This window comes from Mesoplodon mirus (assembly GCF_964341445.2).
Source record: "Mesoplodon mirus genome assembly, chromosome: 7".
Lineage (NCBI taxonomy): Eukaryota > Metazoa > Chordata > Mammalia > Artiodactyla > Ziphiidae > Mesoplodon > Mesoplodon mirus.
In genome coordinates this window covers 17,302,255-17,318,447 of record NC_138983.1, presented here as the reverse complement: position 1 = coordinate 17,318,447, position 16,193 = coordinate 17,302,255, and the positions used below count along the sequence as shown (strand labels likewise).

At 38.0% G+C, this 16,193-nt stretch overlaps 1 protein-coding gene across 3 annotated transcripts in view; it reads left to right on the top strand.

Moving 5' to 3' along the window:
• TTC17 (tetratricopeptide repeat domain 17) overlaps positions 1 to 16,193 on the top strand; it is a 148,281-nt gene that overhangs the window by 97,990 nt on the left and 34,098 nt on the right. For all 3 annotated transcript variants that reach the window (XM_082629087.1, XM_082629088.1, XM_082629086.1), the window contains exons 18-20: positions 10,335 to 10,594; positions 11,076 to 11,229; positions 15,634 to 15,754. In XM_082629087.1, the coding sequence (XP_082485213.1) occupies positions 10,335 to 10,594; positions 11,076 to 11,229; positions 15,634 to 15,754 (535 nt within the window). The remainder of the gene's footprint in view (positions 1 to 10,334; positions 10,595 to 11,075; positions 11,230 to 15,633; positions 15,755 to 16,193) is intronic.

The following is a 16,193-nucleotide window of genomic DNA, read 5'->3' as shown; positions in this document are numbered from 1 at the left end:
GCCTTCAGCTTCCGTACACTGTGTGTCATTTGCCTGTGGTTCTCAGAAATAGGGGTTTGACTTATGGGATGCAGCAAAAGCAGTTCTAAGAGAGAAGTTTATAGCAATACAAGCCTACCTCAAGAAACAAGAAAAATCTCAAATAAAGAATCTAACCTTACACCTAAAGGAACTAGAGAAAGAAGAACAAACAAAACCAAAAGCTAGTAGAAGGAAAGAAATCATAAAGATCAGAGCAGAAATAAATAAAATAGAAACAAAGAAAACAATAGCAAAGATCAATAAAACTAAAAGCTGGTTCTTTGAGAAGATAAACAAAATTGATAAACCATTAGCCAGACTCATCAAGAAAAAGAGGGAGAGGACTCAAATCAATAAAATTAGAAAAGAAAAAGGAGAATCTACAACAGACACCACAGAAATACAAACCATCCTAAGAGACTACTACTACAAGCAACTCTATGCCAATAAAATGGACAACCTGGAAGAAATGGAAAAGTTCTTAGAAATATATAACCTTCCAAGACTGAACCAGGAAGAAATAGAAAAGATGAAGAGACCAGTCACAAGTAATGAAATTGAAACTGTGATTAAAAATTTTCCAAGTCCAGGACCAGATGGCTTCACAGGTGAATTCTATCAAACATTTAGAGAAGAGCTAACACCCATCCTTCTCAAACTCTTGCAAAAAATTGCAGAGGAAGGAGCATTCCCAAACTCATTCTATGAGGCCACCATCACCCTGATACCAAAACCAGACAAAAATACTACAAAAAAAAGAAAATTACAGACCAATATCACTGATGAATATAGATGCAAAAATCCTCAACTAAATACTAGTAAACAAAATCCAACAACACATTAAAAGGATCATACACCATGATCAGGTGGAATTTATTCCAGAGATGCAAGGATGCTTCAATATATGCAAATCAATCAATGTGATACACCATATTAACAAATTGAAGAATAAAAACCATATGATCATCTCAATAGATGCAGAAAAAGCTTTTGACAAAATTCAACACCCATTTATGATAAAAACTCTCCAGAAAGTGGGCATAGAGGGAACCTGCCTCAACATAATAAAGGGCATATATGACAAACCCACAGCAAACATCATTCTCAATGGTGAAAAACTGAAAGCATTTCCTCGAAGGAACAAGACAAGGATGTCCACTCTCGCCACTATTATTCAGCATAGTTTTGGAAGTCCTAGCCACGGCAATCAGAGAAGGAAAAGAAAAGGAATACAAATTGTCACTGATTGCAGGTGACATAATACTATACATAGAGAATCTGAAAGATGCCACCAGAAAACTACTAGAGCTAATAAATGAATTTGGTAAAGATGCAGGATACAAAATTAATGCACAGAAATCTCTTGCATTCCTATACACTAATGATAAAAAATCTGAAAGATAAATTAAGGAAACACTCCCATTTACCATTGCAACAGAAAGTATAAAATACCTAGGAATAAACCTACTTAGGGAGACAAAAGACCTGTATGCAAAAAACTATAAGACACTGATGAAAGAAATTAAATATGATACAAACAGATGGAGAGATATACCATGTTCTTGGATTGGAAGAATCAATATTCTGAAAATGACTATACTACCCGAAGCAAGCTACAGATTCAATGCAATCCCTGTCAAATTACCAATGGCATTTTTTACAGAACTAGAGGGAGACACAAAAGACCCCGAATAGCCAAAGCAGTCTTGAGGGAGAACACTGGAGCTGGAGGAATCAGACTCCCTGACTTCAGACTATATACTACAAAGCTACAGTAATCAAGACAATATGGTACTGGCACAAAAACAGAAATATAGATCAGTGGAACAGGATAGAAAGCCTAGAGATAAGTCCACGCACCTATGGTCAACTAATATATGACAAAGGAGGCAAGGATATACAGTGGAGAAAAGACAGTCTCAATAAGTGGTGCTGGGAAAACTGGACAGCTACATGTAAAAGAATGAAATTAGAACACTCCCTAACACCATACACAAAAATAAACTCAAAATGTATTAGAGACCTAAATGTAAGACCGGACACTATAAAACTCTTAGAGGAAAACATAGGAAGAACACTCTTTGACATAAATCACAGCAAGATCTTTTTTGATCCACCTCCTAGAGTAATGGAAATAAATACAAAAATAAACAAATGGGACCTAATGATACTTAAAAGCTTTTGCAAAGCAAAGGAAGCTACAAACCAGACAAAAAGATAGCTCTCAGAATGGGAGAAAATATGGACAAAGGATTAATCTCCAAAATATATAAACAGCTCATGCAGCTCAATATTAAAAAAACAACCCAATCAAAAAATTGGCAGAAGATGTAAATAGACATTTCTCCAACGAAGACATACAGATGGCCAAGAAGCACATGAAAAACTGCTCAGCATCACTAATTATTAGAGAAATAGAAATCAAAACTACAATGAGATATCACCTCACACCAGTTAGAATGGGCATCAGAAAATCTACAACAAATGCTGGAGAGGGTGTGAAGAAAAGGGAACCCGCTTGCACTGTTGGTGGGAATGTAAATTGATACAGCCACTATGGAGAACAGTATGGAGATTCCTTAAAAAACTAAAAATAGAATTACCATATGACCCAGCAATCCCACTACTGGGCATATACCCTGAGAAAACCATAATTCAAAAAGACACATGCACCCCATTGTTCATTGCAGCACTATTTTCAATAGCCAGGTCATGGAAGCAACCTGAATGCCCATCGACAGATGAATGAATAAAGAAGATGTGGTACATATATACAATGGAATATTACTCAGCCATAAAAAGGAATGAAATTGGGTCCTTTGTAGAGCCATGGATGAATCTAGAGACTGTCATACAGAGTGAAGTAAGAAAGAGAAAAACAAATATCGTATCTAATGCATATATGTGGAACCTAGAAAAATGGTACAGATGAACCAGTTTGCAGGGCAGAAATAGACACGGATGTAGAGAACAAACATACGGACACCAAGGGGGAAAATTGGCAGGGGTGGTGTTGGTGCTGTGATGAATTGGACGATTGGGATTGACATAAATACACTAATATGTTTTAAATGGATAACTAATAAGAACCTTCTGTATAAAAAAAATAAAGTAAAATTTTAAAAAAAGAAATAGGGGTTTGATAGATTAGAACTTTATTTTTTAATTTGTAAGTTCATTTTTAAAGAAAAGTAGCATCTGTTATTACCATTATTTTAAAAGACAACATTTTAATATCAAAAAAGTACAAAGGCAGTCTTAGAATAAAGGTCAATCTTTCTCAAAAATGGACAGTTGGCAACTTTACACCAACAAATGTGTATCTGGATGGACGTAAGTTGTGTGTGTATATTATAACTTTAGATACATGTTCTTGTTTTGTTTCTCACTTTGCTAAGGATTGGTGAAAATCGTGTAGCTGATTAACATTTTTAAAACTACTGCTTTAATAGCTCATCATCTGCTCCAGAATTCCTGCCCCAGAAACCTGATCTGTGGAGCATAGGTTTTTTTTGTTTTGTTTTGTTTTTGTTTTTGTTTTTGTTTTTGTGGTACGCGGGCCTCTCACTGTTGTGGCCTCTCCCGTTGCGGAGCACAGGCTCCGGACGCGCAGGCTCAGCGGCCATGGCTCACGGGCCCAGCCGCTCCGCGGCATATGGGATCCTCCCAGACCGGGGCACGAACCCGTATCCCCTGCATCGGCAGGCGGACTCTCAACCACTGCGCCACCAGGGAGGCCCGAGCATAGGTTTTGTAGTCAGAGATACTGTTATCATGTCCTGGCTCCACCACCTACTTAGTTGTTAAATCGTGGGCTAGCTGAGCCTTCCTTACCTCAAAAAAAAAAAAAAGCCTCAGAGTGCTCTTGAATATTTAAATGAAATAACTTAGGGAAACATTTGTACCAGTACAGAGATGGACTAGTACACAGATGGAACTCAGGAAATGTTCATTTCTATCAATGCAAACACAGGCGTGACTCTGCTGCTTCCCGACTTAGAGGCTGCTTGTGAGCTAAAGTCCTCACAAATACATACACACAGTATCTGCTCAATGAACGTCAGTAAAGGGGGCCTGACATTTTTGCACAAGAGTTATTACAGGAACAATTCCCTATTTGCTTTTCTAGGTTATTTTCTCCTAATTCTCAGTCTTCTCTTAACTATCCTAACCCAGATAAAAGAAGGAAGAGTACCACTGGTGCAAATGAAAACTCATGATTGTTGTTTTCTTCTCAGAAGTGAATCATTTCCCTGCCTACCTTAGTCTGAGTAATTTAATCTAAGCCTTTTGTGCTTTCTGATTACTGGCTTGAAATTTTATGCCATTGTTATGCATTAAGTCTTCAGTCCATAGGTTTATACTCTGACTTCAAAGAAGAGATCACTGCCTTTTTTTAAATTGAAGTATAGTTGCTGTACAATGTTATATGTTACAGATGTACGATCTAGTGATTCTTAAAGGTTATCCTCCATTTATAGTTATAAAATATTGGCCATTCTCCGTGTTGTACAATATATCCTTGTAGCTTATTTTATACTTAATAGTTTGTACCTCTTAATCCCCTACTCCTATATTGCCCCTCCCTCCTTCCCTCTCCCCACTGGTAACCTCTAGTTTGTTCTCTGTATCTGTGAGTCTGCTTCTTTTTTGTTATATTCACTAGTTTGTTATATTTTTTAGATTCCACATATAACTGATATCATACAATATTTGCCTTTTCTGTCTGACTTATTTCACTTAGCATAATGCCCTCCAAGTCTATCCATGTTGCTGCAGAGAAGGCACTAGAACTCCAGGCAGAATTGCCCAAGGTCCTATCGTGGTGGAGTCCTAATTTGAAACCAACTTTGTCTAATTCCATAGTATACTTTCTATTTTGTGAGGCAAATGAACATATCCTTAAAGGTAGAATGTGCCTGCTTGCCTTCAGAAACCACAGTGTAATAGTAAATGGATATTAATCATGTAAGACTTTCTGGAGGAGATGTTTTGAGTCCAAACTTTGAAGGAAGGATTTTGTCTTGCTGGTCATTTCTTTGAATGTGTGACCTTTACCTCTGTTTATTCTCGATCTATTTCATTTTGAATGTGGCACTTATCTTTTCAGACTCTGCTCCCTAAAACTCTTCTTGAAACCTCTCTTCCAAGATTATTAATACTGCTTCTTATCAAACACAGTCACCTTTTTTAATCACCTTCTGAGGGTCCTCTCCCTCTCAGTAGTGTTCCCAGCATAGTCTGGCTTCTGCTTCTCCTCCAGGCATGGGCAGCTCAGTCTCTCCCTGGGTAGCCCATTCCAATTCTGACCATTCATAAGTCTTTCCTAATATTGAGCTAAAATATGACTTCTCGTTTCTAGTCCTGCCCTCTGAGGCTAAAAAGTCTTGCCTCTCACTAATGTCACATTTCCTTAGATATTTGAAGATGAGTATTGTTCCTGTCTACCCACCCCCCATGTTTTTGCTTCTTTTAGCTAAATGTCCTCATTTTCTTCAATAATTTCTCTTTATTATAGTTTTTAGTCCCTTCAGCATCCTTGAAGTACTCACTCTGGAATTTTTTTTAATCTTTCTAGCAAAATATTTTTCAAGTTTGATTGTGTGTGTGTGTGCGCACGCATGCACACACGCAGTATATCAGCTACTCTTCCTACTATGGGATCACCCTTGATTTCTTCAGTCCTTCTTCATTTAACATGGTTTTGAGTACTTTCACCAAGTCACTTTTCTGTGAATATGCTCCACTTTGAAAATCTCTTAAACTGTGGTGCCCAGACCATGAATTTCCAGGTGTGTCTGGAACGTTGCAAAGTTATAGTGGACTTCTTTTTTTCTTCCTTTTTTTTCTTTCTTTTTTCTCTGTTTTTTTTTTTGTTTTTTTCTTTTTCTAATCAGAACTGCATACGCTTCTCTCCATCTCTCAGCACTTCTCCTTGTCCCTGTGATTCTTGCCAGATTACCTCACAGAGTCAACTGTGAGTTTTCCCAGTACCCTAAGATAAGATTCATCAAAGTGAAAAAACATGAACTTATACAAGCCTCACTGCGGGTGCTCAGTCTCTTCACAATATTTATTCTCCTTTTTCCAGTTTGAAAATGGTACATGTTGAAGAAGATAAAGAAAAAATAAAGATATGGGTCTCAGTCTCTCTGTTTCCAGTTTTCATCATAGCATCTGCCCCGCAAGCAGCAGTGTAATATTTACTTTTTCTTCCTACTTCAAGTATAACTTAAAATCTTCTGAGATCCCTCTGTAGTCCGGACCTCTCTCCAGACCTGACTTCTGTATTCCCAGCTGCTTATTGGACAGTGTCTGGAGATATGTTCCTCCATCCATTCTAGCCTAGACCATAGCTCCATGGGTTGTTATATCCTGAGCCCTCAGCATATTCTTAAGCACATAACAACAGGTGTTTAAATGAATTAATGAATAAGCTTCTGAAATCCCAACACTATCCTATTGTCCTCTACCAATTCCATCATCTTTGTAAACAACATTATGTTTTCATATTCACAGATTCTAAAATTTCACATAGTAAAAAAATCTTGACATCATCTTTGGATTTATTCTGTTTGCCATTATATCCATATAATTAACCAAATTCTATTAATTTTTCTTCATTGAAATTTCTTCATACCTCTTTCCCTCCCTTTCTAAAATCTCCCATTTACCCCCAGCCTGTCACCTTCTCTTTATATAACTCCTATAGAGATTGTTGAAGCACCTTTCTAATTGTCCTCTGTTCTGTCTTCCTTCTGTCCTCCACCCCCTAACTCCTAAATCACCCGCTGATTTACTAATCTAACCTTTATAACTATTGCGGCTCTCATCTTGTTATTCTTTGCTTAACATACTAGAGGCTCCCTTTACAATGAATCTTCTTCCTGACTTTCCCAGACACTCTCAGTGTCACCCACCTTCCCTAAATATCTTATTTGCTGATATACTCTGTATATGTTTTTTGTTCTAGTTAATTTAAAATTAGTAATGCCTTCACATATACCTTCCTTATACCTGTATCTGTATGTGTGTATATGGGTATGTGAGTATATACATACCTGCTTTTTTAGTTTCATCACTCAGGGAGTGCCCTCCCTGAACCTCTATTCTGTCTGAATCCTGCCTCAGGTAGTCTACTCTCCTGTAAGAAGCATTTTGTGACTACATTCAATTATGTTTTTCCTTTAGAAAAAAAAAATTAATTGTTCTCTCATTGTTTAATGTATTGATATATAGTTTTGTGTCTCCAGCTTGATTACCTTTAGTTCCTTAGGACCAGTTTTCTTTTGCTCCCACCTGTATAGCATATAGCATGGAGATAGGCATGTAATAGGGTCTAAATAAATAAAGATTGGTTTATGTTTTCTCACTCATAGCACATTTATGATCTCCCCATTCCTCACCTTTATTTGGTGGTGGTCTCTAAGAATTGCTATCACCCTGACCCCAGCAGCCTTGGAAAAGGCCGAATGGCTGCCAGCAGCAGCAGTAGACTGCAGCAAGTTCCATAGTCTCTCAATTGAATATTGATTTTCATCAATGTAAGGCCCTTTCTCTAAGAAGTTTTTGATAATGATATCGATTACTATATGGTAAGGGCACAGGGAAGTATCAACCTTTGGGACCTGGGCTTGCAGAACTCTTTGCAACTAAAAAACATGAATGCTTTCTAGATAGTAGTAGTTACTGAATGGAAATAAGGCTTCCACACATGGCATCCCTATGCAGCTCTAACTGTACACTGGGGAAATAGTTACCTGCTGTCTACCTTTGACCAAAAGCCACTTTTCTTTAAACCCATATTCTTGGCTATAGCCAAATCTATCAAAAATCCCCTTCTGTCTCAGGACCAGGTGCAAGGAACCCCATGGCCATAGGAGAAAGAAGGAGAAGAAGCTAAAATAACATGAGGAGTACTTAGGGACAGCTCTGTTGCTACAAGTCAGTTGCCAAGCAATTCTAATTAAGTTCCTGTTTGGGATCCCTGTAGCAATCCTTTTCAGCTGCTTTCCTGGATTAGCTACTGAGAAGTTTGTAAATCACGTAGTATGCCAGACACTATACTGAAAACACAGTGCCTGCTTTTCTGTTTGCTTACCTTTCATCTGGGTGGACAGTACTTTAACAGATGACACTTTTTAGAGTTTAAAAAGTCTTGAATTTCCAGCAGGACAGGGCAAAAAGAGGAACAGCAGATCCTCAAGAATCTCACAAAGCAAAGTATTCCTGAGTTCCCATTAATTGATTCTACAGCTATTTGTCCCTGCTGTGTGCCAGGTGCAATGTGGGACATTTGGAATATAGTAGCAAACAAGATAGAAACTAAAAATAAAAACTCTTTGTCCACCCTACATTTATACTACTGGCCACATAATTTTGGCAAGTAACCAACCATTTTTATCTAAATACCCTAAAGAAAAAGACTTTACAAACCCCTATTTTACTTTATTCTTGTTTCAGAACATTAATGACAATATTAAGCAACAGAATCTAGCAGATTGGTTCAGAAAACCTAAAAGAAACTTACTTGAAAGGGCAACAGTACATTCTGTAGTCACCTGTTAACAAACGGAAGAACCCTATAGCTTTTTCAAGAATGACGAGATTTCTTGCAGTACTCTCAGCCTGGCAACGACCTTCCCACATTCTGGAATAGAAAGTGGGATAGGATATAGAGATGCCACCAGAGAGCTAAGGGTGACGCGCAGACCTTCTGTGAGAGGGGCTCAAAGCTTTAAGTTGTTTTTAACCATGGTAATCAGCCATCTTTCTTAACCCCAAGCCTCCTCAGAAACTAAAACTATGCATTTCTAAAATGAGTTACTCACTATGGCTATAGGTCTGGTGATATGGTTATGAGATTCCTGACGTTGGCCTTATTAATGCCATGTTCTAAATCACTGAACGAGCCAGAATTACCAATTGAAGATTATTGGGATAACGTAGACTGGCATTTTGTGAACAATCAACCCCAAGCTCTCAGGTTGTCCAGTGGGTACCTATTACAAAAGGAGGCATTCCATTTTGTTGTTTGTTTTTGTACCCTGGACACTTCCAAAAAGGATTGAAGATAACTTTCACAGAACACACAATATAACATTGAGCCATTAATTCAAAATAGCAAAAGTTAAATATTAAAGAATTTTTTTAAGAAAAGAAGGCATTCTATTAAGAAACTTAGACTAATTTTGCCTTAAGCTTTCTAGGTAAGCATAGAGAGGAACTTGTAAGGTTGTGTAACCTGCAGTGTATAATAATGGAAACATATTGACTTCTCAGGAGAGAGAATTTTTACTAGGCCATTGCACTGAGAAACATCCATGAGAGTCTTTATATAAGAAACATGAGCAACGTAATAAATATCTTGATAACCATTTTAGAAAAAAATTACACTAGTATATTGCTATTTCTTATATTACCCATTAGTGAAAATGGGAGCCTTCATGCGGAATTAGGATAATTTTCCACTAAACAAATCATTGTTCAGTTAAGGCAGACTGTACAGTCTGAACAGCTATGATATTTCATATGCTATTTGAATAAAGCTTGAAGAATCCTATATATATTAAATAAATAATATTTCATAATAAACTTCATCTTTGCCATCTCTGTCTCATGTCTAGAGCAAGTTGGGGTTTTTCCCCAAAAAAATACACATATAAAATAGCCATCTTCAGGACTTCCCTGGTGGCGCATTGATTAAGAATCTGCCTGCCAACACAGGGGACACGGGTGCGAGCCCTGGTCCAGGAAGACCCCACATGCTGCGGAGCAGCTTAGCCCATGCGCCACAACTACTGAGCCTGCACTCTAGAGCCCACGAGCCACAACTACTGAGCCCATGTGCCACAACTACTGAAGCCTGCGCACCTAGAGCCTGTGCTCTGCAACAAGGGAAGCCACCTCAACGAGAAGCCCGCGCACCACAACGAAGAGTAGCCCCTGCTCGCTGCAACTAGAGAAAGCCTGCATGCAGCAACAAAGACCCAACACAGCCCAAATAAATAAATTTATTTTAAAAATAATTTTAAAAAACAAAATGGCCATCTTCATGCTCACTAGTGACATAATCTATGACCTCCCGCCATCTAGCTGCTGCCATTGTGCTCAGCCAGGTTTTTTACAAAAGCTTGATGACAAAGATGATATTATATTATGAATTTTGAAGACGTTGAATGGTATTTTTATGAAGATGGACTATAGAAGTGCCTCTAAACAGAGCCAGAACTTTTCTCAGAAAGCATGGTTGGAGTCCCTCAAGTACTTGAATGATTGTAATTTTTAATAACGTGCTGGCAATTGAATTGCAGGTACAGTGGTTGAGGAAAGCAATGGTTCTGATGAGATGGAGAATTCAGATGAAACAAAAATGTCAGAAGAGATTTTAGCTTTGGTGGATGAATTTCAACAGGCATGGCCTCTGGAAGGCTTTGGGGGAGCACTAGAGATGAAAGGACGGCGTCTGGACTTACAGGGGATACGAGTACTGAAGAAAGGTCCCCAGGATGGAGTGGCCAGAAGCTCTTGCTATGGAGACTGCAGAAGTGAAGATGATGAAGCAACAGAGTGGGTAAGTGTTTGCTAACTCAATTCTTATCAACTTGTAGCCCAGGTCTTTGGAGGTGTGGGAGGTGCTCCTAGTTTGCAAAGTGTAAGGGTTCTGTTGGGTGTGTGGCTCTACTTTATTCCACGCTCCAGTCAGCCTTCACATGGGAATTGTACTGCCAGAAGCATTTCATGTTACTTAGGTATTGCTGGCTCTTCCAGGAGGCAAAGGAAGTGGGATGGGTGTGAAACCACACTCAAAGCCTGCAGACTTGGGAACAGCCCAGTTCAGACATCTTACTTTTCAGTTTCCTCTATACCCTTCAAGGCTAGGTTATTTTGTTTATTTCACTAAACATTTTTCATCTAGAACTTTAAGAATTAAACTGAAGGAAAGAAATTAACCCTAGCACAAGACTGATTATTCTTAAAGCCACCAATACCCACAGCCATGGACAGAAGTGATAACTGGTCTCATTTGTCCCTAACATGTTTTCGTTTCCCAGATCACATTCCAAGTCAAACGTGTAAAGAAACCCAAAGGAGATCATAAGAAAGCTCCTGGGAAAAAGGTAGAATCGAATCAGGCAGAAAATGTACATCATAACCAAGCAAACCTGGAGATCACTGGCCCAAAGGTGGCATCTCCTGGGCCACAAGGTAAATTTGAATATTTAATATGCCAGTTTCTTCTTTCAGATTTCACTGTCTCAGTTCTCACAAAGGGTGTGTTTGCAGCTTGAAGTAGATCAGATGAGAACGTAATTGAACCAAGTGAGCAAGAAATCAGTCATCGATAATAAAAAGTTTTGTTTGACATATACTTGATTTTTTTTTTACCATTGGCCATTTGACTTACAATCTTACCATCTTGAACTTAAATATCCTATTAATTCCTAACAGTCTAGTTTAATATGTAAAACTGTGAGTTTGAGACAGACTCCCTGGCTTCACACACCAGTTTTGCCATTTAGTTTTCTGTGCCTCATTTTCCTTATCTATAAAACGGCGATAATTGCATCTGTCTTATAGGGTGGTTATGAGTATTATATGAGTTTTTACATGTAAAGTGCTTTAAATGAACTGGGCACATAGGAATCAATAAGTATTAACTATTTAGTAACATTTTTTTACGTCAGATGTCTCTTTAAGTATTGGATAAATGCTTTGGAACTACTCCCCAGAAAAAAAAATGCATTTACATCAAAATTTGGCATGTACTTTCAGGGTTCATAGTTGTCCTGAAGTCTGTCTTTGGACTCCAGGTTCAGGGCCATTGCCATGAGTCCAGTTGACTTTCTTTTCCAGCAATGAAATAGTGGTGATAGAATTTCTTTTTTTAAAAGGAGTCTCCTTTTTTAAAAGGATATTTTCACTGTCTTAGACTTCAAAAATTCAAGGTAAGTTCATGAAAATGTGTCTTATTTAAGTTGTATTTACCAAAGCTGAAAGCAAAGGATACATAATAGAATGTAAAGAATGAGGTCAACTTGGCTAAATCCCAGAATGATCTGTGATTTGAGAATAATACTAAGGACACCAAAAAGGATACTTTGTCATGACTAGAGTTGAAAGTATGAAGTAGCTTTACTGTTTAAGAAAAATAGCATGTGCTAACATGTTATGGAAAGAAAGCAACACTTCCTCTAGTAGGTCCGTCTGCAGTAGCAAGGAAAAAGATATTCAAACTATAAAACATGATTATAGCAATGAAACCTCCAATGGATTAAGTAGTAAATGTAATAAAAACATAAAAGAGGAAAATTCAAATGGATATTTATATACTTCTAAGGGGAAAAAGGACTTTCTAAAGCAGAGAGAAAAATAAAATAATTCTGGCATCAGAAAACACTACAAAATAGAAAGACAAAGGATTGAAACAAAGTATTTTTACAGAATGTTTATATATATTTACAGAATATATGATAAGCAAAGGATATCAACATCATTTTAAGAGCACCTACAAATTGATAGAAAAAATACAGCATTTCAATAAAATATGTACAAAGTACATAGTTCACCAAATACACATACACACTCACACATACACACACACACACACACAGCCACTAAACGTGATAAAATGTTCAGCCTCACTAGCAATCAAGGAAGTGCAAACATAAAATGTGATATGCCATTTTTGCTTGTCAAATTATTTGTGTAATACACAGTGAGAGTTAATAAAATGAATTTGGGGACAGTTTGACTAGATGTATCAGAAAATTTTTTAAAATGCCAACAGTTCTACTTCTAGTAATTTACCCTAAATAAATTATCTTACAAGTGTGAAAGATAGAAGTACAGAGATTGATCATCGTGCTGCTTATCATAATAAAAATTTGAAAAATACCGAAATGATGATAGTTGCCTAAATAAATGACAGCATGTTCTTGCCGTGTACTGTGCAGCCAAGATGTTTATAATTTCGTAGGTGAACAAACACAGTTTATAGAATAGCATATATAGAGAATACTTCAATTTTTGTAAAATAGTAAATATACTATATTTTGACTACATTGTTTTTCACATTTCAGTATCTCTGAAATTGAGATCATCTTACAATTGATAGTATCTTAAATAATAATTGGCAACATTTTTCTTTATTAAATCATGTAAAATAATGTGTACCTTACAGTTTATGACATCTTAGATTTGATGAAATATGCTAAAATAAACAAGCACATAGAAACAAGTATAGGAGAGAATACACTAAAATGTCATAAATGATCATCTCTGGGTGCTGATAGGGCTGCAGGTGATTTTCTGTTTTCTTCTACATTCTTTTCCATTTTCTAAATATTTCATAATAAGCCTATATTACTTTAACAAACAAAAACTAAAAATTTCTTGTAAAAGTGAAAATTAAAGCTCAGGGTGGTTGAGATGATAGGAGAGCACTTAGACAATTTTAAATGGATTCAAGGAGGTGGGTCTGGGTAGGGCACTGAATATACTTGCAAATGAGATCATGGAACTAAAGCGTCACTGTCACTAAAGTGAAAAGTTCTAAAGCAAGAGAAGACTGGAGAGGTTCAGTATCCCAGTTTTCAAATAAGTATGGATTCTGTCCACTACCAAGTGATAAGGAGTTTGTGATAAATTCTGACAAAGTTCTAAAGCAAATTATTAAACCAGTACTTTGTGAGCCCATGGGGGAAGAGTAGGGATCATTAAGGGCCATTGTAGATTTTCTAAGAATTAATAAAATTAATAATGCATAACTAATTTCATTTCCTACTTTGGTGAGGGCTTGTAGACTGGAAGGCCAGGAAAGTGTCATAGACATAATGTAACTAGATTAAAGCAAAGCATTTAACAGAGTGTCTTATGATATCCTTGTGAACAAGGTGGAGAGTGGTGCGCTCAAAGGCTCCCCAGTGCCTGCAGCATAAAGACCAAACTTTCTAGTGTGGCACACAACCCAGCCTTTCTCTCCCCTTCAGTACCATTCTCTGAACCAACCCTGCTCTTGTTTTACCTCCTTGTCTTTGCACATGCTGTTCCCTCTGCCCGGAATGCCCTTCTGCCACCTCAGCGGTGCTAAAATGTCACTCATCTTTACACTTCAAACTCCAATGCCATCTCTTCCTTGGTACCTTCAGGCAGCATTAGTTGCTGTCTCCTCTATGCAGCTGTTCTGTACCTTCACTCTAGCACTTAACCCTATTGTGTTCTAATAATTTGTTTGTTTACCTTTCTCAGTAGACTGTGAGCTCAAGGGCAGGCCCTTTTATTATTCCTCTCTGTATCCCTAGTGTCTTAACACAGTTCCCAGTCTCTTATAACGGATGCTCAATAAACATTTTTCAAGTGAATTTCTTAAACATAAAAGAAAAATAAGCTTTACTGTGAAACCTGTGGTTCAATTCTTTAACTTATTAATTTAAACAGGGTTCATTTGAAACTCTTCCAAATTGTTTTTTTCTATTCTATTAAAATCTAAATCTAAAGCCCTGCCTGTGTCTTAAACAGTTTTCTATCGTTGGTAAATTCCTACAGTATAAAAAGAGCTATACAGAACCGAAGTTCTCCTTCCTGTCCATTCCAATCGAATTTCTTCAGAAGAATCCTTCCCAGATAGGACTTAATTCTGCTGTTTTCTTGGGGACTTGATTTAAGTAAAGGGCCTACACCCAAAAGGTAGTACCTTTGAAGGGTACCATAAACAGAGCTTTAAAAGCCCAGTAAAGCTTTAAATAACATGATTGGGAATGTGCACGTTAGAGTCAAACAGACCTGGATCTGAATCCCATTTCTGCCACCTAGTAGCCAGGTGACCCTGGGCAAGTCACTTGATTTCTCTGAGCCTCTGTTTTCTCATCTGAGAAATGAGGATTAAAATCTGCCTCATGAGGTTACAGATATAAAGCCCTTAGCACAGGACCTGAACACATGGTAAGTGCTCTGGAAATAAATGATAACCTTTCATTATCATCATTATTCTCTATCCTACTGCTTTTCTTTACAGCAGGGGTTCTCTACCAGGAGTGACTTCGCCCTCCCAGGGAACATTTGACAGTATCTGGAGACATTTTTGGTTGTCGTATATCAGGGAGGGTGCTGCTGACATCTGTTGGGTAGAGGCCAGGGATGCTACCACACATCCTCCAGTGCACAGGACAGCTCTCACAATGTCAATAGTACCAGCTTAAGAAACCCTGCTTTAGAGATACATGTTTCTCCTGACTTAGAGTTGTCTCTATAAAATCAAAATGTATTGATTTTGAATAGAAAGCAATAGAAAGGTAAAAATTAAGTTTGGTAAAATGTTAACATTGAACAGTATTTTGACCCTTATCTCAGCCTTAAATCCAGTGAAGGGCACATTTATTTTTACTTCATCATCTGTCTTTGAAAACAAGGCTTTACTCAAAGATGATTGTTATTCCCATAGCTGTGAATGACAAGATTTTAGTTAGTTCTCTAGGTGGTAGAAATTCTAGACTAGAAGAATGACTGGCACCTCCAATACACCAATCTGGATGCAGTAATCACCAGGGCGTAAGACACTATACGTTCTGTTCCTTTGCAGTCGGGTCGATTGATGACATACTTTCCTTCCAGGAAAAAAGCGTGACTACCAGAGTCTGGGATGGCCCAGCCCGGATGAGTGCCTCAAACTCCGCTGGGTAGAGCTGACGGCCATCGTGAGTACCTGGCTTGCAGTTTCTTCAAAAAACATTGAGTGAGTATCTTAAACCTCTCCCTCCTTTATGGCATTTGTGCCCAGTGATCCCAATGGGCCCCAGCTGACCTCATGGCTGCCCTTCTTTGTCAACAGCTACTAGAAGAGTCATCCTCTCTAGGGTTGGTGGTTCAGAGGATACCACAGTTGGACTCAGCCCATTGTACTGAAACAGTCGATGTGCCCCCTTCTCAGTGCCTTCACCCATACTTTCTAAGCTATCTAGAAGTCACAGCTAACTTACTTAGTTTGAATTAAAGACTGCATCTCTCTCAATCAAAGCACAAAACCTCCCTGACATCGTGTGCTTACAAAGGGAGCCAGAGCAAATCCAGATTTACAAGCACCTACCGGGACACAGGCGAGCAAGGTTGCCTCTCTTACAGCTGCTTTTTCCTCCCTGGATGCTCAGTCTCTTTTGTTGGCCCCTTTTCTACCT